Genomic DNA, 23,961 nt, shown 5'->3' with positions numbered 1-23,961 from the left:
ACTGTGGTGGATCACATTCAAATCGCTCACAAAATTTCCCCTTAAAGAAGGGAAGGCAGTCCTCAAAATTTTTACCGAGCAGAAGCTATCTCTTTCGGCCGCAAGAAGAGAAAATAAAACGACGGTGAACTCTCGGAACCTTGTTAAACCAAACTTGTCTTTTCCCACTGCTATATCCAGGTAAGCACCTCTAAACTTTGTTAATTAACAATGCGGATTCTGTAGTAAGTTAAAAAAGCTTGTTTAGATGTAATCTGATCAATTTGCTTCGCTCACTTTCGCTGATTCAGAGCTGATTAGTAAAAGCATGACATTAATTACAGCTAGTGAAACTACAGTGAATGGGATCTTTTCAAAAGTTCCTGTCCCCAAGATTTTACCTTTACGGACAGGTGGCGGTGCAGCTGGCGGTAAGCCATCTAATAAGTTCCCTGTTAAGGAAGACCACAAAAACATCGGCCTCTAGGTTGTCGTCTGCGATTACTCATTTTTCAAAATCTCCCCTTCTTTGACCACGTATGTTGGAAGATGTGGTTGAGGAACCGCCCTACCCGATAGTTTCGGAGTTTATTAAAATTAAAAATTCTAAAAATAAAAACCGAATCGCCTATTATTAATTTTATAAATACATATATTTTATATATATGTACTTTATATATACGTATATAAAAAGTCAGAGTCATCGTGACCTTCTTTTGAGATCGAGCACATATTGCAGTGTTCGAGCAAGAAATTTTAGTAAGGCCAAACCTTTGGAAACACCCCCCAGGGTTGAGAATGAATGGTCGTACTCGAATAGATATATATATATATATATATATATATATATATATATATATGTGTGTGTATATATGTAATTCTAATTCTACAAACGTAATTACCTTTATTTAAGGAAATTATCCAATGGAACGTCAAGGTCTTTGGTCTCGCATTGAAGATCTTAAAGTATTGATACGCGCACAAGAACCTTTAATAATGTGCTTACAAGAAACGCACTTCCTGCACCAAGATAGAGTTACACACTTAGGGGCTACTTCTTTGAGAGATACGATTGTCTCGTAGACAGTAGAGAAACAGTTGGGGTTGCTATCTTCATATGGAATGAGATGTCAGCTACAAGGATATCACTATCTAGACTCATCCGTGCTGTCCCCATAAAAATCCCTGTCCCCCTTAAAATCGCATATTCGCAATCTGTATCTCGCACCGAGCTCCGAATTCGATACTCTAGATATCCTTAACCAAATGCTCCATCGTTAATAGTGGATACTTTAATGCCAATCATATTTCTTGGGGCTCATCAGTCTGTTTCCCTCCAGGAAATATGATGAACAGAGTGAAACAAGATTTAGACCTCTGTCTACTGAAGGATGTAGTATGCACATTTATGTCCTCATCGTCTGGTTCATTGTCCAACATCAACTTCACCTTCTGCTTACCAAGTTTGCTCCCTTATGTTAATTAGTCTGCTTGTGACGACTTTTACGATAATACCATAGTCCAATTATTATTGCGTTTGGTGTCGACCGCGTGGTGAACAAAATCCTCGGGGATGGATTATTAAAAGAGCTAATTTGAACGGTTACCATAAAGCCTTCCCATCACAGTATATCTGTAATGGTGTATCCATTACAGATATACTGAATATACTTGATATACTGATATACTTGATATACTGAATCAACTTGCCTTTTTTACCTCCCTCGTACACGAAAATGCTAGTAGATCCATTCCACAAACATCTGGAAACCCTAGACGTATTTCCGTTTCTTGATGGAATGATGATTGTCAATATGTGATTAGGAAACGATGGCAATCAGTGCGTAAATTTAACCGGAGGCCTACAAATGAACATTTGAATTTGTATCGTCAGGCTAGAGCGGTACATCATCGGTACTTTTAGACACTAAAAGAAAACGATGGATGAGTTACGTAGACACCATCTCATATACACTACTGCAACTCTGTAGTATGAAAGAAGCTTCGTGCAATTTTCGGATCACAGAAACAATTTATTCTTGGACTTATTCAGACGGAGAACTTCTCACGTCATTTCTGCAGTCGCAACAAACTTGGTAGATTGTTTTCGTTCGCTGTTTCACTTCACCATATACTAATTTCAGAGCTATAAGTTACGGATGGAAATAGTATCGTTAAACGTTGGTGATTCGGTTGGTGAATCAAATGCTCCCTTTGCATTCAATGAGTTATCGCACGCTCTAGAAATCTCACGTGACACCTCTCCTAATCTGGTAACATTCGTTTCAGTGTATTCTGACACCTTCCACTTCGGCGCTACAACACCTATTGTTTATTTATAATGGTTTATTCTCCGCACAAATCTTCTCATCGGTCTGGTCGGAAGTCATTGTCGTGCCAGTACTTATACCTGGTAATGACAAAGCATGCCTCTCAGGTTACCGCCTTCTGCTTGAAAAGCATTTTATGCAAAGTGAACCGCAGGGTTACTTGGTATTTAGAGACATACTCTTTTACCTCCGGAACAGTGTGCTTTCTGCCAAGAAAATTGACTATCTTGTGTCACTAGAGATTGCTATTCAAAACGCTTTCCTGCTCCACCAGCGCCTCGTGACTCTCTTCTTGATATCTAGAAGGCGTACGACACGGCCTGGCGACGTGGTATTCTAAAAACCCTTAAAGAATGGGTAGTTAACGGTAATATGCTTGCTTGCCTTTAATGTGAATTCTTAAATGGTCGAACTTTCCGTGTTCGTATTGGAGATTTTGTGCCGAATAGCGTCATCCAGAAGAATTGAGTGCCTCAAGAAAGTGTATTAAGTGCCATCATGTTTGCTAATGCATCAACAGTATTACTAAATGAGTGCAGCCATCTGTTTCATCTTCCTTACGTGTTGATGACTTTGTAATATATATATATCACGATCCGTTCAACAGCCTCGGCTGAGACAACTATAGAATACTATATCTCGCCTTAAATCTTGGTTCAAGGTCACCGATTTGACCTTCTCACGTGAGAAAACAAAATGTGACATATTTTCCTGCCTGCGAGACTCTTTTGTTCCACAAGACTTTTTCAACGGCCAGTTACTATCACTGCTGACGTTACGTTTTTAACTTTGCCTTATCATAGAAGTTTTACGTGAGTCAAAAACATAAAACAGTTAAAGGCGAGATGTTTAAAAATTGTAGATATGCTACGAGTCCTTAGCAACATCAAGTGGGGCCGATCAGGCTCCCCATTTGATGTCGCTACTATTCAGTTCGTTAGATCGTTCTTAAGATGCTGGATGCTATGCATCACGTTTTTCTTCTGCCTTTAGATCAATCCCTGCCACAGGAATATTTGTCAATTGCGGTGGCCATCACTTCGGGATAGAGGACCATCTGCTAGCATCTTACTCTGCCTTTCTTAAAGAACAATCAAATCACTCAGTTTTTAAAGCAGTCCTCGCGAACCCTCATTTACATTGGTATGAAGACCATTCACGTTCTACAACACCAACGGGCATTTGTACCCGACGTTTACTGCACCTTTTAAAAATTTTCACACAACTATTTTCCCAGCCATTCCCTGTTCATATATTCCGGTCAGACTTGATACCTTAAGTTTTAATTTGTCCTTACTGTGTACAATAAAAAATCAACAACTCCTATCAACTTTCAGCAAATGTTTTACGTATTTCTCTCCGATAAAAACATAGACGCAATAGTATAAACATACTGCTCGAAACAGAATGAGACCATCGGATGTGCATTTAATGACAGAACCTACATGTTCGGTCCATCTAGCATCACAAGTGCCTTCACTGCCAAACTGTATGCCATCAGTAAAGCTTTCAGTATCGTTACGAAAAGTAAAGTCTGTCCTTATTTGAAGCGACTCGTGTAGTGCATTCCAAACTTTAGAAGATTTATATTCTGGACATCCTATCATAAGAAAAATTTACAATGCAATCCCTGAGTTGAGCCGTTGCAACACACAAGTGAGTTTCTGCTGGATCCCTAGCCACATTGGAATTTCGGGTATTGAAAGTGCGGATTCTGCCGCCAAAGACGCATGTAGTTAACCGTCTTCATCACTCGTGTTATTACTGCCGATTTATTAATTTTGTAAAGCACACTTTCCGCTAGAGTGACTGGCCTTCTACAGTAGATAATAAACTCCGACAGAGCTGTACTATCATGGGCCTCTTCATAGAAAAATTCTTCAAGAGGAAGCGGTCGTCTGCCGATTGCGGTCAGGACATACCAGAGCTACTAACGGGTATCTGATGTTATCAGAAACCTCACCCCTCTGTGTACGATGTAACCGCTGCTTTACAGTGCGACGCATTCTTGTGGATTACATTTATTATACAGCCTTGAGACGTAAATTTAAATTATCATGAAACATTTGTCGAATCCTGGGCAACGATAAGGAGGTTTTAGACCGGGTATTGTTATTTCTACGAAGTATCGATATAATTCATATAATTTAATACTGTTTCACCATCTTAAACCATTTCCAATTCAATCAGTTATCAATTTTTAATTCAATTTTTGTTTACTCGTGTGTATATTTTGTAATGGCGCTGAGATCGTTTTTATTTTTGTTCCTTAATCTTTTGTTATCCAAAAAAGAGGCCCTTACACTCCTTTCGGACTTCATTAAATTTTGAGTTATCTACATTTCATATATTTTGTTTGCTATTTTTTATATTAATTTTAAGTGAGTTTTTAGTTTAAGGTAGCTATATGATATTGACTGCAAGATTTTGTTTTTTAATATTTAGTTTTGGTCTAATTTTAGTTTTTTTTTGTTAGAATGTTTGTTCCGAGCGTTGATAACTCAAAAGCGTTTTTCGCCCTCCCCCTCAAAAAAAAAGGTGTGACTTATCAAAATAAAATTTCATGAAATACGTAATGGGTAAAAATAGAGTAGATGGAAAAAATACTTTTTATCAAAAAATAAAATTCATAAGAACTTAATGCATGAAATAATATACATTTCATAATGATGCAATATAGAAACAATGTTTTTTAATCGTAATAAAGAAAAGTAAAAGTTAATGAGTGTGTTTGTACCCGCATGCACAGGGTTTGCGCTCGTGTATGTATGACTTTTTATTTATTATTACAGATTTCTTGATCGTATATAATTTTTTTTCAATACTCATAATACTCTTATTGTTAAACGATAAAATAAATATAAAAACACATGCTTATTGGGATCTTGCTTTCTGACTTCATTATTTAAATACATGTTATTATGTGGAACTTTAGATATTACATCTTAAATTACAAAGTGAAATTTTCCATTTTTATGACGAAGTAATTATTTAATGAAATTATTTAAAAGAACAATCTAAATAACGTATTCTATTTGCAACTATTGCCTAATATTTAAACAACTTTTAACTTGGCTATGTTTTCTATTTATTATTAGGTAGCATCACCCTACTTCTTGTATGTTGATCTTTTATTCGAAGCAATATTTATTTTACGTTTAAAGTAAAATAAAGGTAATTAAAATAACCACAAAGCACCGATTACAATCTGTATAGTTTATCTCTTAACGGATAATTAAAATTGAGATTCTCTTAAATTTAATAACTAGATATAAAGATGCTGTTTATTATAGTAATTTTTATAATAAATTGTAAGCGCGTTCTGGAATTCAATATTGTGCGCTTTATTTTTAAATGTATATTTTTATAGACGTAGAACATCGGATAATTATATTTTCATTTATTGATTTTTTTAACTCTTTGTTTTGATTTTATTATCATCATTTGCTAGTTAATGTTTTCTAAAGAAAAATTATTATTAAATGAATAATTAAACAAAAAAATTGACTTAATAAATACCAATAAAAGATTTATAGAAGTTATTTTTGAACTGTGTCTTTTAAAGATGAGTTGAACTGAACTAAAGCAGTTAAAAATTTATAAATAAAAAATACGATATATTTAATAAATATGTATATTTCAATATATTTATATTTTACGTGAGAGTATTAAAAACAATTAAATCCTTCGTTTATCTGAAAAATAATTAAATGTAATGTTAAATTATAGAGTATACGTTCGAATATTTTAAATGCGGTTGAAAATTAAATTAATAAAAAGAAAAGATGTTTATTACTATAAATATTTGGGATTAAACTTGCTACATAGTATTTTGATTAATAAAATATGTATATTAAATCTGTGGTAATAGTTTTATTTGAAATAGAATATGAAAAGTGTTTTTTAACAGAGCTTCAGTGATATATCTGAAAGAGCTACAAAAAACAGTAAATTAGGAATCATCCTAATTTATTTTTGTGAATATAAAAGTGTGACATCGAGATAATATGAAATAGTCCTATTTTCCAGCACGACGGAGAATTTTTGTTTTTAAATAATAACCTCAAATTCCGTGGTATTTGTGGATCAAATGCATAAAACAACCGAAAAATTTTTTTAATTAATTTCTACTTAAAAAACAAAAATTCTTTAAAAATTTATTTCTTTACTGTAAAAATCGATGCATATTTCAAACAATCAATATTTTTACGATGAATATGCAAATTTATTTTTATATCGCGCTAAATTTAAAAAAAACAATGTACACCTATATTCAAGTTTCAATTTAAAACCAGATTTCTTTTCTGTTCTGATAAATCTACGTAGAAATATTTACTGTATATTAAGTAGTAGTGTTTTTATATTTATTGGCCCAATAGTTCTGTAAGTACGTGGTAAAAAAGTCAGTCAGGTTTTTTAAACAAAAGTTTTATTATATTTTGTACAGTATTTCATAATGTCAAACTAATAAACACTGTTTTTATTTAAAACACGAATAAAAAGTTATACCTTCATTTTTTTAAAAGATTCTTAAACAAACGGGCAATTATTTTATATTACTTGATATATTATTTGCAAATCTATATCGCTTTTATAATCTAAACGTTCTTTAACTTGTTTCTTTTCAAACTAAACATGTTTCCATTGTTGTTTTCTGTTAAGAGTTTTAAACTGGTCTTTATTTTGAACAAAGAACAAAGATTCAAATATTTATTACAAAATAAGCATTTGTTAAGAGATTAAAAAATTACATCTTTTACGAAATCTTTTACATGACACGTTATTTCATGAACGTAGAAAGAAAATGTATCATGAAATCTTTTGTTAATGTCAGCCACAATGCTGGTTTTCCATTTGCTGGTCTTTGGTTCGTTTCCTAGCAGAAATCCTTCATTATTTCATTTAACTTAAAAAAAAGAGGGTTGACTTGTGCGTTTTATTGTTTGTAACAAAATTAAATGTCGGCTTTGACTCGGTGATAATGGTATTGTTAATTAAAACGGAATACCAAACAAATTTTAGTACAGTGTATTTATCTACTACCATCTTAAAATTTTGCTCTTATGTTTTTTGGTAAATAGAGGATGTTTATCAAATTAAACAAATACAGAAGTAAAAGAAATTTTCTTTTTTAATGAAAAAGCTTTCCATTAAAAATGAATTTAATGTTTTTAACTTGCGAAAAGTCGTATAAAAATTATATAAAAATACGCAAAAATAGTTTTAACTAAAACGTTAAGGGGGTACGTTTTTTAATTTTGATCGCGTGACTGTGTTTTGCTGTTACACACCATACGATAATGTTAAAATTTTTAAATTGGTGGGTTTGCTTAATAGAGTTACAAATCGGCTTAAATTGTCTGGTGTTTACAACATACAAATTAGTACTAAATATTTATATAGCTCGAAGGAAATTAAATTGAATGTAGAAAATTATGTATCAGTAAAAATCAGACTATAATTATAAAAAGGTTTTAAATATATCTTTTTCTAGTCTAATAATTAAATAAACAACTTTTCTAAAAATACCGTTTAACTGTAATTTGGTTAATCTCACTGCTAGTAAAATTTTTTAATGTAATTAAATTTTTGTTTGAAATGAACGAAATGTAAAATTTGAAACATCATATCTACTAAAAGTACCTGAATAATGAACAGAAGCTGGCTACAACTATTAAGTTATAAATAGTATGTACTAGAATAACATAAATGCGGCCCATTTTGTTTTGGTTGATTTTAAATTATTAAAGTATACAAAAATCAAATGAACGTCCAGAATTACGTAACTCGGTTGTTAAGCGAACATATTTCTCTTTTACGAATTGTATGAACGATAGGAGGTTGATTACATTTGCTGTGCAATAAACAAACAGGAAGAGACACTTCAACAGAACCCAGACCTACAGAATAGAAAGCTGTAATAAGAGGACATCAGTGTCTAATTCTAAACCGTCTGACAATCACGTTACGCCATTTTGTCCTACAAACTACCCTTCTAAAACTTCATCGTGCACCCTAAACTCTATTTAACAAAAGAATCAGATTAAATATAGGACGATCTCTTATTAAAAGGACTCCCCTCCAATTTCGTCATCTCTCAATGCCAATCAGTTCTACCAATAAAGGGGCCAGAATTGCACTTTTTACGTGGGAAACAATATGAAGGGTAGATTCTTTTTACTTTTATTATCGCATATACACTTCATCGCCCGTATTGCTAGATATCATTATGAATTCTAATTTTGATTTTACTTGCATACGCGAACTAACTGCTATTTTAACCGAGTAATGAAGAAACTGATCGAAACCTACCGTTCGGACAGTGATTGATTTTACAATCATTGTTTTAATTTGTGCTACCAAAAACACACATTAGAATACGTATTAATCTGAATTCTTAAACCGAATTATTAAGCCGTTTTTTTTCCATTAAGCCCGATATGTCATAAAAGTTTCTTCTGAAAACCATTAAACTATATTTTTCGGATTAAACTGCCGCCTTAAAAAAAGTCAATAAAAGAATATCTACGTATTTTTATATCATAATTTAAAGTTATTGAAGAAGTTTGGAAAGAGTTCAAGAGTTTTCTTTAGACTTGCTTACCACCTTTGCAGATTACAGAAAAGATTATCGATTCAAAATTAAACATACTTCTTTAAATTATTTCGCCAATTTAATTAATAATAATGGACAGCGACAAAAAAAAGAAAAAATATTTTTAAGCAGCTGATCTGAGACATTTTCTTTACTTAACGACTAATGATGAAATAAACTCATCGACCTCTGCTGGGATATTTAGTTGTCACAATTAACTTGAAAGACTTTCTTGTAGTTTCAATCTCAGTTTCGGTTTATTGAGACTAAACTGATAAATAATATCCATCATTAAATTATTTTTAATGAAATAATCATTTAATTATTTTATTTGTGATAAAATTAAATTAAAAAAGGGTAAGAATCGTGATTAGACAAATTAAAATCATTTAAGATATTCTTTGCTAAGATGTCGGTAATGAAGATTGCCGGTTGTATTTTCTGTTTCTTCCTTCTTACTTTGGCATTTGTGACGCATGAAAAGCATTCGATGTACGGGAGGTATAGCTTGTAGGAATGAATCTTGCATACATTTCAGCGTGCTCGGCCCTGCTGCATTACGACAATAAATTCGTCACCATGAAGAAGGAAAATGGAGAACCACCTTGCATGATACTTTCAGTTGTGTTACATCATGTTTCCTGCAACTACACGGGTATACTGGCTAAAAAAATATCGATCATGATTTTTAGTTAAGATCTCCAGTTCTTGAGCAAGAAATAAATAAAATTGTTATCTTTAGCTCGTATTTATTTTTACAAAGAATAAAGTTAGATATTCTTGGAATATAACGGTTTAGATTAACAAATACTATACGCACAAGGGATTCAGCTATCTACGGAGTCCCGTTTCGTAAAATTTGCACAGAATATTTGGAGTCTAATAGAATATCATACGAATCGATTTTTTATTGAGATGATACATATTTTTAAGGTCTTCTGGTCATCAAAGCTAGTATATTTATAATGTAATTTTTATATTGAAGTCTAGGACAAGTTTTTTTTTTTTTTTTTTTTTGTACAGGGAGGAGGAAAAATCTGCGTCCAGACGCGCAGCAGCTCGCACTACAGAGTGTGTGAGATTCCCGTCAGAGACGGGGACTCACTAAAAATCTCCTAGGACAAGTCTAAAAGAGTATTTAACAAAACTGTTTATTTAAATTTTGTTTGGTGATACAATAATAATTATATATAAGTATATTCTGCAGAGTTACATAATTTTATCTTCATTTTAATTTTCTCAAAATCATAAAATTAAAAAAAATGTTTTTGATTACAATATATTTATGCTAGCAAAAAATTAATAAACCAGAAGTAAATTGTGAAATAATTTTATGCAGGAGACTTTTGAATCATTGCGTATCCTACGAAAACAACCGTGTGTAAAAGCTACATATGTTTAAGATAATTTAATATAATACAATAAATTGCTTTATTCGACCTAGTTCAATATCATAAACGACAAGAAATTTAATTCTAAATTAATTCCGCCCTTAGACGACTTACGTGCTAAAACAGCCTGTATCAGTTTAAATACAGGCATAAGCTGTACGTGTAATGTTTGTGTGTGTTGTTTAAGTGTAAAGCGTATCGTGTACTGTAATTCATTGGAAATAAACAAACATTGATGTTGTAACTAGACAGCAAAACCTCCCTCCGTGGTACGTCTTGCGCGATTGTCAGTATGTGCGTGCGTGTAGAGTAAACTACTGCTGTTATTACTGGTCTGGTATGACAACCTATATATGTATATGAAACTTCACGACATGCAGTTTACGACGTCACTAGAATGCAATTGCTTGCTTCTGTGCTTGTCAGTATTTTGATTACGTTAATTACAGGAATATCATGCTCTAAACGTAAAACTTCACTCTGATCTAGCTCAGAATGAAAAGACTGCGGTTATTTTATCATTGTTACATGAAATGAGTCGTATATTATTAACTTATTGTAACCTGTGTTATTTCTATTTTTATAAATAAACTATAACCTCGTTTTTTAAACACAGCATTTGTTTGTTTTCTTATACCATACACATTTGATATAGAATTTCGAATGTTTCCCTTCGAAATCATAAATATATTTGGCGACCAAACATAGTTCTGATTTTTTTCTAAAATACTGGCTTGTATAGTACAAAGAACATAACATCCAATTAACTACAACAGTGTCACTATAACACTGATTATTGACTGCCATACTGAAGATTGCAAGCCAATAATTAATTAATTTATACGTGTATTTATTAGGTTAAAAATATTCGTTAAATCTTTATATATATTGACTTGCTTATCTATAAGTACTTATAGATATTAAGATAGATAGATAGATAGGTTTAATAGTAGTTGGTATTTTGTTATTAAACTTTTAAAACGATTTGAATCGAACGTTTTAATAAAAACCCAAAAAAACATTTCAACTGGAACTCAGCTTCCGAACATTACTCCAGATGAATTATTACTAAGCTACTTTGTAAAGGAAGGACAACGTGTAAATAACGTGTTTATTTTTGTTATCTCAGAAATCAGAGATAAAACAAAAGAAAAACGCATAGGCTAGTTAGAGTTTTGACTGACCTGCTAGCTTCAGTAGGTCTAAATTTTCTATTTATAGTATATTCCTATGATTGACAGACCGAGTGAAAATATAATGTGTTCGAAGTTTATAGGATATTCGGTTCACCTTTGTTTAGTTGTGAACCCCAATTAGCTGCATCCCTTGTTCGTGAATCAATAGCTATTATTTCCTAGCTTATGAGATACCGCGTGTTATTAATTAAAGCCTATTGAAAAACAGTTGCTAGATTACAATACCGAGGAATTCAGAGCGTTAAAGTCTAATTATTGTTGGCAGGCCTCGGTCTGTCTACCTTTCATTCGGTAAAGCTACAGCGTAACCGCTACGCCATCAAAGCAAATCTTAATATTATGGTATCGTACCATATTCCTTACAAAAACCACGGAACGCTCTTGTAAAACGTAAATAAATATTTAACGTTTCATTCATTGACCCTATAATGTTATTTACTAATATATGTTTAATAATTCTAAAATTATATCGTTTATTTTTAGATTCGTAAGAAATTCGTTCGGTTTAACCGGCCTGGTAGCGAGCTTTCTACTTTACAAGCGTAAGTATAGGCCTCAAGAAAAAAATAGATCGGCAAAAATAAAGCGTTTCCTAAGCGTCCTTTTGTGAAAATTCCGCTTCAAGGGAAATAAAATTCACGGACTGGAATATAGAAGATAAAGGGGAATCGTATTTTTGTAAGTACAGAGAGGACGTTTACGGTAAGTACGAAGAGAATGTGGAAGCGGTCGAAAGGCAGATGTGTCCTGGCTCAGAGATAAATCAATTTCGACACGAACCCACGCACATCTCGTCCGACTGGCGAACTTTTGACTGTCGAAAAGGGAGATGAAACAGAGAGAATTTCTTTTAATTGCCGAATCAATTACAATCCCTCGACCTAATACTTTTTACACTCCCTTACACGGCCGTGTAGTTTATTTCAGGAAAGTTTCTTTTTTTAACCGTTCTATTTTCATTAACAGAATCAAAAAGAAAATTTTCAATTCGTACAGATGTTGCTAACCAGAGCGTCGAAGAAATTTACATTAAAATGAAATTATTTTTGTCGGAGTCGTATACCATGTAAATTACGTTAATGAAAGTTAATAATAAATCATAGGTCCTTTATATCAGTGAGTAAACAATTTTTTACATAGGTGAACTCACTTAGCTTAAATTTAAAAACTAACTTGGGGCACAGCTTACGTTAGAAAGTTGAATAAAATATTAAATTTTAAGTTCTAAATAGGACTTAATTAGTAGAAAAAAGAAAATTATTTTTTTTTTAAACTTCTTAAATAGTAACACAGAACAAAATTTAAATATTAACTCTAGTTTCTTACAAATCTTAGCAAATTATCTTAGAAAATTCTTTTTTAAAGAAATTCTACTTTTCAAAGTAGAAGAATCCTAATATTATATTTCTTTATCGCCAATTTTATATTTATTTTTACAAACATACTTTAAAATAGTAAGTGTTAAATTATTAAAAATTTACTTTGGAACAGTAAGTAAATAATCATAATAACGAACAAGCATAATCAAAAATAAATCACCATTAACTTCATCAACTGAACACACATTCGTCCTCAACTGAATACTGTTTGAATAACGTAAGGAAAACTACAACAAGATTTATCTAATCCAGCAACACTTTTTTTTTCTAATTAAATCACTGTTACTCATGATACTCAAATGATGATACTCAAATCTAGATCTACGTAAACAGAGACTTACGGTACAAAGCGTCACATAATTTTTATCTGGTGACAGAGTATAAACAGACTAACGGAAGCAGTTAAAAGGAAATTGTGTAGTTGAGTTTTACATTATTTTTTATAAAACAAAAAATAATGTTTTTATCTTATGACTATAATGTATTCTATATTAATTATCATTGATTTGTGATTGTGTGAATGACTTGTAATTATGTCCGTATTGTAGCAGCTCGTAAAATAAATACTGGTTTCCGGTTAACTGTTCTTATTGTTTTATCGGGTTGCTATCAATAGTTTGTTAAAAATTTATTTTTCATTGCCTTCATATTTTAATTTTCGTTGTGACTACAATGTAAGTTCAATTTTCTTTTGATGTGATTAAAAAAAAATAATAATAATTATAAAAATGTATCAATGTATAATGATAATTAAAATAAAAATATAAAAATGTACCTAGGATATATGTAAAATATAATAATGATATGAAAAGTATAACTAAAGTAAAGGTATATGAATAAATTATTAAATTAATTCTATAAAATTAATAATCAAACTACGCTACGATACGATATTGTTAAAATAAATTATATGAAATAAGTTTATTACAAATTTAAGCTATTGAATAAATTATATGTGCAACATGATAATTAGTAATCACTTCGGCCGACTGATATAAAATGACGAAAAATAAAAATAAAACCAGATGTTACCGGTTAAATAGAAATTTCGTATTCCAATTTCAGTAGAAAACCGGGAAAAAGTAAACACATATTGTATGTGACTATAACGCATTCCACACTAGTTAATTCGAATCAAACTTACCATATTTAATTTCATGACGGCAGACATTAAAAATACAGCCCTACACTTAACATTGTAGTTAAGTAATAAAATTATAATCCTGTCTTGTTCACTATCTTTAGCTCGAAATATATTTATATTTTAAAGTTTATTTTATTAAAAAATTATTAAAAAAAAAAACAAGCTAAAGGAAAGTGCATTGTCATCAGTTCAGTTTGGAGATGATAGTATAGGCAATATCATTTACGATTAAATCACTTCGGAAATTCGTAGAAGTATATTTTAATAAGAAAATTAATTTTTTAAATCGTCGTCACTAACTGGCGTAAGTACGGTAATGGTTATCAGACATGAACAACTACAAGGACACAATTACAGAGTACAGTTCGTGTCGTAATCGTTTCAGATGTATTTAGTATATATAAATACTTTGCATAAAAATTATAAACTGTTGGTTTCAGTGGAATTATTTTCTTAAGCAGTCTTATTTGTCATGTAAATATTGGTTCTAGGTAATTTTTATACAGTTTTCACTCGCGCGCACGCGCGTGTGTGTTTAAATTTATAAATTATGATTAATCCTTTGAAGAACTGCATCATTTATTAGCAGATATAATGACTAAATATATTCAAAATCAAAAAATGTACTGTAAATGAAAATGTGAAACAAAATAAAACAACATGTCAAAGTGTCAATGGTGCCAGACATTAATTTCTGTTTTGACTTACGCTATATAAAAATAGACGTGATAAATAGGAATAAAATTTTAACAGAGCCTTAGCCATTTATTTACTTACTGTAATGACAAAATAGAATTTTGATTTCACCTCCGATAAGTAGCTGTAATAGGCCATCACTCGTTTATGTTTGAAGTAATAGGATTTTAAACCGTATCTCAAAATTAAAAATAAAATATCACGGCTTTCTTTTACATCTTTTTCATATTTATTTTTCGTTTTTTAAATATAACTCATTCATTTGATTTGAAAAATTCCATCGTTCTTGGGTCTCTTGTTTTTAGCATTAATTTGTTTTTGTAGGGTATCTTTTATTGTAGTTTTAAATCCTCACCTAATAAGTAAAGCCTACTCGCTTTTGAATATAATAATTTAAAACATTTCAATCGACTTTAGAAAAGCAAATCAACTCTATCTGTACATTTTTTCATATTTTAATTTAACTAGCTGTCAATTAAAATACATCTTAAATAATCTCGCTAAAGAATTATAACCGTTTAGGTTTAAAATTTAGATATTATATCTAGACGTAGTTGCTTAGCTAAATAATTGCGATAATTACCATACCTGTTCAGTCATGTATCCCCTGCTCTTTACTAGTCATTTATGTAAAAGTACAAAATATTTTATAATTCAGATTCAGTTCACCAGCTGACTTTTAGGGAATCTCTATTCATTATTATATTGTTCAGTCTAAATTTAGTTTTATTAACGATTACAGTTCGTTTTTTGTTGATGGTTTGTTTATTTATCCTGCTTATGCTGATGACGAATCTATATGATTATTAATATTAAAAATGTAGTACAAATCATTAATATATAGATAAAACCAATCCAAATATGCATCATTAATTATCAGAGATGAGAATTGCTCACCTAATTTGATTACATATCTTTGATTAATAATAAACAACAAAAAAAATATTCTGTTATTTAGGATAATAAAATAAAATCTTAAATTAATTATAGAGAATCTCTTTTGGAGAATTATAATAATAGTACTTTTGATAATAATAACAATGAAAATATAAGTTGAATTACAAAAATAATATAGGAGAAACATCAAGTTGGATTTATATACTGATTATTTGTACTACATTTTTAATGTTAATATTTAAATAAATTTGTCAACTGCAAAGCAGGATAAATATACAAACCATCAACAAAAAACCAACTGGAATCATTAATAAAACTAAATTTAGACTGAATAATGTACATACATAAGTTTTTTGCTGAATTCCTTTATTTACTTACAATCAGCTTCTACAATGAAGTTATAAGCAAGTCGTATGACTGACCATCACGTGAAAGAGGACCACCCAATGACAATCTTCAAGTAATACAAAAACAATAGTATAACATAATTAACATTTGATAGTGCCTTTGAATGTCTATTCAACATTAACATTAAATCAACAAAATAAATAACTTTAAATAGAACAGTAAACGAAACAGTAACTTTGAAACAGCCAAGAATCAATAAATGTGAGCACCAAGCCGCCAAACCAGATCATCATAACGGGCCATCAACAAGATCAAGCACACGGAGCCATTTTAGTCTCCTAACGTCCACGCTCTTTTCTATCAGATTCAAAGCGAGATGATTAATATGCTTATCCAACCTGGACGCATACCTTGAAACTAGACGTCCAAATTCCTCTCAAACGTATGAAATATCATTTCTTACCACAATCGCAGTACCCCCATGCGCCCTTCCATCAGAGTGGTTGGTTGTGTATACTGAACAGCCCCTAATTCTCAAATAGTTCCTATCAGTAAAATGAGTTTCCGAAATAATAAAGACATCTAGCAGTTCGAAGAAGGTCAGCGTCTCCACTTCCTCCCTGCCATTCATTACACCATTAATGTTACGTACAGCGGGTTTCGGGTATTCATCATCAGTGAAGTTTCGAAATCACCTTCGTCAGCAGACCCAGAAGGTTCCCAATCTATTGAACCAAGAACTCAATGTTACTCGCTAGCTTCTCAAATCTATCCAGTGTAACCGACTTATTATCAGTTCCTTCCACTGCCTCAGCGAAGGACATGGGATGCAGAATCCAGTGAATATTGCCAGTGTCACAGTTACTATTATCCGCATTACTACTGGCGCGTTGACCTAAAGACGGGAAATCACGGCTTAGATCACATAACTTGCCTGTCAGACCCTCGAAGCTCGCAGGAGCGTGCTTCGGAGCATAACTCATCCTCCTCTTCTATTTCCTTTCAAGGATCTTCTGTTACGGTACTGTTGACACCTCATACACTGCAGCCACCCTCGAGTTCTCTTTGGTATTTCAATCCTAACGCAACAGTTTGCTATATACTTTATCCCGAATACCTCATTATTATCCTGAGGTTTCAGATTTACGAAAAAGGTTGCCAACGGCTCTTTCGTTACTCGGTGACGTGCGCTTACAACGCTCCGAACTTTGTGCCCCTGGCTCTCAATCTCCTGCTATATAACTGCATCTGAGATCGAATGGCGAAGATTCTTGAGCACCATCCGAAACGGCCTCTCATCACGCCTCGTGAAGGTAAGCTCTATCAGATTATTTTCGCGAACAACACGAATTATTTTTTTGTAGCTCTCAATATCCTTTGACGGCAGCCGAGGTTATTTATTGTTTATTATTCTCACTGTGTATTCCGCTTTGTTCACCACAGATTCTTACAACTCAAACAGCTGATATCCGAAATTTCGGATATCAGCTTCCTGATATCCGAAATACCAGATAATACTATCGGAGGCGGCTTAACCTCTTCCTTTTGTGGAGCAGCATCGTCAGTCTCCTCCACCGACAGACCATCAAATCTATTCGATAGATGTAAGTCAATCTCAGGAGTTGTGTCAGATCCCGGCAATGTGCGTAAAACCGGCACCGTTTGCCACGCTGGAGGAATCGGAATCGAGTCCGTTATATCAGAGTTACTGCTATCATCCGAAGAACCACTCATACTTTCAACGATCCCTTATTAATTTTCTCCGCGACGATTTCCGTGGATCCCGGTTGCAGTAATTGATGTTGTTTAGCGCCTCGAAGCTGCCGCCCGCTGATTGGTTGCTATGCGGAACAGCTGGAAACTGGTCCATAGCAACGCTGCGACAGCTACGTTATGTAGTCTAACCTAGGCCTATGCCTAAAAATAACTAAAAACAAAAAAACCGACTTGTAAATAAAGAAGAACACAAACCTGAGGAAAATAAACACTTAACACAACTAACAGAACAAAATAAACTCAAACTAACACACAAGAGAAAAAAAATTAAAATAATTGACTCTTAATAAGAAGCGACACAAATATATCCAAACATTTGATTAAAAAAGAACAATATAATATTTAATAGCAATTCAGACTCGCTACAAATCATTCATCTCATCTTCTGAAGCAATACATAACAGTGAACCTGAAGGTTAAAAAAAATATAAAAAAAATTGTAAATAAGGACGGTCTCCGTGGCGCAAGTGGTAGCGTCTCGGCCTTTCATCCGGAGGATCCGGGTTCGAATCGCGGTCAGGCATGGCATTTTCACATGCTATTTTCATTCATCATATAATCTGATGATCCCGGAGTTTAAAAAAAAAAAAATTAGTAAAAAGGAGAGGATACATGACTGAACATTTGCCTGTCAAAAAATCAGATGATTTTTTCCTTTTAGTATTGTAAGGACATGTTATAGTAATAATATGAAAATAATATTAGTAATACTTGATTTGTAATCTCACTGAGTTATATAACAATATAATTGTAAATAAACAATGTAGACAACAAATAAATAATATAATATACAATGCTGTATAAATTATGACATATTACAGAACAACAAAGTTTAACTGTGCACATCTCATAAATATAATATTACAAATAAATTGTTTAATCTATCTATACTTAACTTAAAATTGTATTCATACTCATTTCACTTATAGTACAACAATAATTAAACAATCATATAACGCATGATTCATAGTCAAAGCTCATGTGTATCTTCAGTTGGTTTACCAACCACATTTCTTTTGCAAATCCATAAGTGAATATATTATATTACTTGATCAAATAATGATGTGGATAGTTCAATAAATTTGTTCATACAATCGGATAGATTTAGGATTTCTTCTAGTTTGTTGTTCGTGAGTCCTTTGGGAAGGTATATCTATTGGCGAGCAAGTCATTCCAATGACTGAATTATGTATAAATTATCTTCATACTTAAAGATCGATTATGATCCACGATCATTAATCAAAAATAATTGTCATATTTGCAATTATCACTTAGCTTCTAAATAAATAAATATTACCAAAGAAAATTATGTTGTATTTCATACACAGCTGCGGTGTAATATTTTCTAAAATAATTAATATTTTCATGTTTTCCCAATTTATAATAGATCCATATTAAACTCGTTTGTCCAAATAACATAAAAAATTTGACTTAATATAGATTTAAATGTTTTTCTTTTCTTAAATGTACAGAATGTAATTTTTAGTGATAAAAACATGAAAGAGTTTTTCTCAATGTATAAATTTAATGGGAATATATCATATTTTTATAAAATTCGATCGCGCTTCAAATCACTTGACAGTTTAAATAAGAATTTCTTTGGTAAAAAGTTTTTGCTGCTTATAAAACAACTAATATGTTATGCCTGATTCAGAGATAAGAAAACGGATCTCGGCTTTAAAGATTCAGAAGTTAAATATTGAAGAAATACTTACTTTTTATTTTCATATGTTTTGTTAGTACATCAGAAGTATTTTTATTGTTTAACAAATAATTAAAAAAAAAAAAAAATCTTTTAAATTTATCCATTATATTTGAAAGCTATTGCAGTGTTTACGGGTATCCATTTTTTTGTTGTTTTTTTTCATAGTATGACACTGTAACTAAAATGAGGTTAATTTATTATAAAAATTATACTAATTGTAAATTTTTCATAAAATCATATTTTAAAAAGTAACTCATTGTAAGTGTTCTGTACTTTACAGAAATTTCATATGAATTTGAATTCTGCGTATGAAATTTTTGTAGTTGCTATACTATCCATTAAAAATTAATAAATAGAAACACTTAAGCATCGATTTTATATCTTAACGCAGTATAAAAAAAAAACTTTATTTCAATACTGCGGAAATTTATAGAGTTAAAAGATTTTCACTGGGTCGAGGGTACTTCGTAGTGAATAATTTAAGAGATAAAAATTGTAATAAAATTTTAGGGGAAGAGGCCAGACCTTAAGGGAGTAGAAGAAGGGTCCAGAGATTGCGTTTTGAAAATTAGGTAGATACAGAAAGAGAGAAAATATGAGCGACCGAATGAATGAATGAATGAAGGGTAGATTTCAGAACGAAAGGGTGGTTACAAACAAGACGAGAGACAAGGGCTGGTAGTGTTCGGAACTCTGTTTCTACTACAGTATTACTGGACGGGTTAATTTTGTAATTGACCAAAGTCCAGAACGGCATTAACAATTTACAAGAGTGTCACTCAGGGACAGCGGATAAAATATTTATTCGCCTGTTCACTTCCCCGATCCGTGTTGTGTCAAGCAAGAAAAATAACAAACACTACCCGCAATCTAACAACCCCGTTCCGACTTCCCGCCGCTTACGCGTAACGCCAACGGACGGTTGTCTGTTTGTCTTCTGTCATTCTAACCCAAATTATTTAAGCCTACTCGCGTTTCTGATACTCGCTGTCACTTTCTGAATCAAATAATGACGTCAAGGAACCGACTACCTAAATTACGTATATTTCTACAAGAGAGAGAAATAAAGGGAACAAGAGAGACAATAGGGTGAGTCAGTGTAAAACCGAAAGAGAAAGGGTGAATGACACTGACCGAACGTATCTGTTCTATTCTTGTCAGGGAATTTACTAAATAAACAATATCTTTCCCTTAAAATAACGTTACGCCTTTTGATGACTGAATAATAATATCCTAACAAACACGAAATAAACCTAATAAATCAAGTAGAAGCCGTAAAATATTATTTTCCTTTCTGTAAATTTATTCGCTTATTAAATACTATGACATCTATTTCATACTTTTATTAAAATAACGGTCTGTGTTAGTTCAGATTATTTTACATTTTCCCATATTTAATGAGCTAAAGACAATTTATATCAGCGTCGCTGTCAGTAAGGTTCTAGGCCATAAAAAATTTTAATATTGTTGATCCACGTTATCATTAAAAATGTGTTACGTTACTAATATAACATTACTTGACAATAAAAGTCTAAGCGATTACCTACATTTTCTATACGTTATTAATACAAAAAACCGGACTTCAAACAGTCAATAGTAAATTATTTTAATTGAAATCTTCAGATAGATTCATTGTAAGCGCAGTAGCACATTTATAAAGGCAAAATGATATCGACAAATAAAATAGATTTCAAGGTTACATTCATCAAATTTAAAATAATAGCAGTTACATGAGTATTGATCCTACCTATTAAATATTGCGGGATGATCTTTTAAAACATAATTCAAAACTCTTCTAGTATTAACCTCTGAACCTAATTATGTTTATTGTCGATACTATTTTCTTTTTGATTCAATCGAATATGTTGCATACTTAATATAATCTGATTTGCTTAAAAAGAAATTATAGCTGGATTACGTACAAAAAAAATTAAATACGGAAATAGTTAAAAAAAAAATAAAAAAAGAACATAGTGCTTCAGGATAAAAAACATGAACGTTTACACCGGCATAAAACTTTGAATGATATTATTTATTTTAATTGTTGGAAGAAAAATTCATTCTTCGGTCGTTATTTATTTATTTAATCTCTTTTTTAAAAATCCTAGAAATAGTTTGTTCCCTTTGAAGAATAGTATTCATCGAATCGGTTTTAATTGAAGATTTGATTTTGACTTTAGAAAATGATGAGTTAATTAATAAATAATATTATTGACGATAATAATTATAATTTTGTTACCCCCCACTCTACTACTATTATTAGTGTTTCGTTCTAGAATATATAATATTCAATTAACATAATAGCAAAAATAATGACAAGACACGACAGCAACGAATATCGGTATCAGTATGTAATAATTACCAAACGTTTGTCTGTGTGTGTTTATTTAACTTCTGACATTTTTCAATCGGTGACCCGATACGGTCATTTCATGAAATAATGTATTCCAGGAAATTATCATCATATCAAAATTATTCCGGTCATTATTTTTGTTTATAAATTATTGCGATTGTTATTATTTATCTTTAAAATATTTTTTATTTATTTTATTCTTTGTTTGTAAAAAGTGCTTGACCTTCATTAATTTTTGTGAAATAATTTTTCTTTTTTATTAATTTGCAAACATTCGTTATGATAAATTACGAAACTTATCACCCCGGTTAATATAAAAAATATATATCCACTATATTTTATATGTGTTCTTCGTTTATTTAGACCGGAAACTGAAAAATTTATTCTAGTCAATAATTAATAAAGTTACGTAAAACTATTCCGTCAAGAAATAAATTTGCGATCTTTTGCGTTAAGCTTCATCTGAAATAACCTATTATTAAATTCATAAAATACAGGAAATTTTTAGAAATAAGATAATTAGAAAAAACGTACAATTTTCTCAAGTACTTCTTGATCGATGGAAACTTCATACCGCAAACGGATGCTTTAAAAAGATACTTTCACAATACTCTAGAAAATGTTCTAAAAAAAATAGTATATAACCGAATATTACACACATTTTAAAATATTAAAACCGCTTCACCCTTCCAAATATATAAAAAAAACTCCTTACCAATAAACTGCATGTCAAAACAAACAAAAAATTGCCATATTTTTATATATTCAGCCTAATTTAAGTTATCTTATCTGAAATTTATGGAAAAATGGATAGAAATATAATAGCCGAAAAGTATACTTTAATACAGCGATTTGATCTTAATTTTTCTACCCGTTCATCAGGTTTCTCAGTTTGTTTCTATCACGATGAATTTATTTCATTCTTTTTCATGGAACGGTTCTTTTATGAAGTCGTAAATATCCGTTTCGACGTTTTAAAGTCTCAATCCTTCAAATATTCACTCATAGACGTATAAAATGGTGAGTCGCTGATTTACTTGTACCAGAGGCTTTATTAATCCGTTATGACACATATTGAAAAATGTCAATAAAAAAATGAAAGGTTCAAGTTTACAGAACAAAAGTTATTCTTGATGAAAGATTTAGTGTAGTCATTCAACCATTTCAGTGAAGACACGTATCTGCTATATAATCCTTGTATATAAATATATTTTTTAAAGGTTTAAGTATGTTAAGTCATTTACATTTGGTTTGGGTATAATAACATATTATAATTTATTATAAAAAATAAATTATATTATTACTGCTAAAACTAATTCAAAAAACAAAACACAAACCATCATAGAACAGAAAAAACATTACTACTGAGTATATTACATGCACAAATTCTAAAAATATAAATATTTTTTCATTCTTTATTCGTTGTTTATTATTGATTACATTATTTATTAATTAGCATTGTTTTTCTGTGTTTGTTTCAGCTCTGGACAAATTAGGGTTTAGGCAGGTTTTGGGTCAAACCCCTGTCGAACCCGTACAACCAAACGTCGCATTTGACATTGCTTCGTTAGTATTATACGGATGCCAGGCGTTACCAATACGACTTAAAATACTTCTAGATAGATTATTCAGTGTTCTTCAAAGAGAGGAAGTCATCCAAGTTTTACGTGGTTTTGGTTGGACTCACGAAGATTACGCTAGGGGTTATATTTTACAGGTAAGTTTTAAATTTAGCGTTACGGTATTTACGTATACGTGATATTGAGTTTGATTCTAAATACACCCTAACCATTTAAAGTATGTTTATCTGCAATGCCAATGGATATTTTATTCAAATGCTTAATTACCTTTAATTTTTAATAACTTAAAAAGTCCACCTTTACTTCTTTAAAGTGCTACTGGATATTTTAATCAAACGTTTTTATTTGGCGCGGGTTTATTTTGGATACAAAACGGGTTCTAAACACAAAAATATCTTGAAAGTCCGTTGAAATTAATAAAATTTGAACTACAAAATAAATTCTTTCTGCATCTTGAAGATTTTCGTGAATCAAAAATAAAAATAAAATCGTTAATTTCAAAAAATTAATAAGCAACAATTAGTAAATTTATCAATTTTGTGAATTTACTATTTTTCATTATAACCGGAGCTCTTTAAATTTCAATTTAACA

At 31.2% G+C, this 23,961-nt stretch overlaps 1 protein-coding gene across 2 annotated transcripts in view; it reads left to right on the top strand.

Annotated features, from left to right (window-relative positions):
* LOC142324038 (zinc finger protein basonuclin-2-like) overlaps nucleotides 1-23,961 on the top strand; it is a 410,165-nt gene that overhangs the window by 366,200 nt on the left and 20,004 nt on the right. For both annotated transcript variants that reach the window (XM_075364637.1, XM_075364629.1), the window contains exon 5: nucleotides 23,271-23,506. In XM_075364637.1, the coding sequence (XP_075220752.1) occupies nucleotides 23,271-23,506 (236 nt within the window). The remainder of the gene's footprint in view (nucleotides 1-23,270; nucleotides 23,507-23,961) is intronic.

Source organism: Lycorma delicatula, chromosome 1 (assembly GCF_047948215.1).
Source record: "Lycorma delicatula isolate Av1 chromosome 1, ASM4794821v1, whole genome shotgun sequence".
Classification (NCBI taxonomy): domain Eukaryota; kingdom Metazoa; phylum Arthropoda; class Insecta; order Hemiptera; family Fulgoridae; genus Lycorma; species Lycorma delicatula.
The sequence above is the reverse complement of the archived record's forward strand: the minus strand, read 5'-3'. Positions and strand labels throughout refer to the sequence as shown.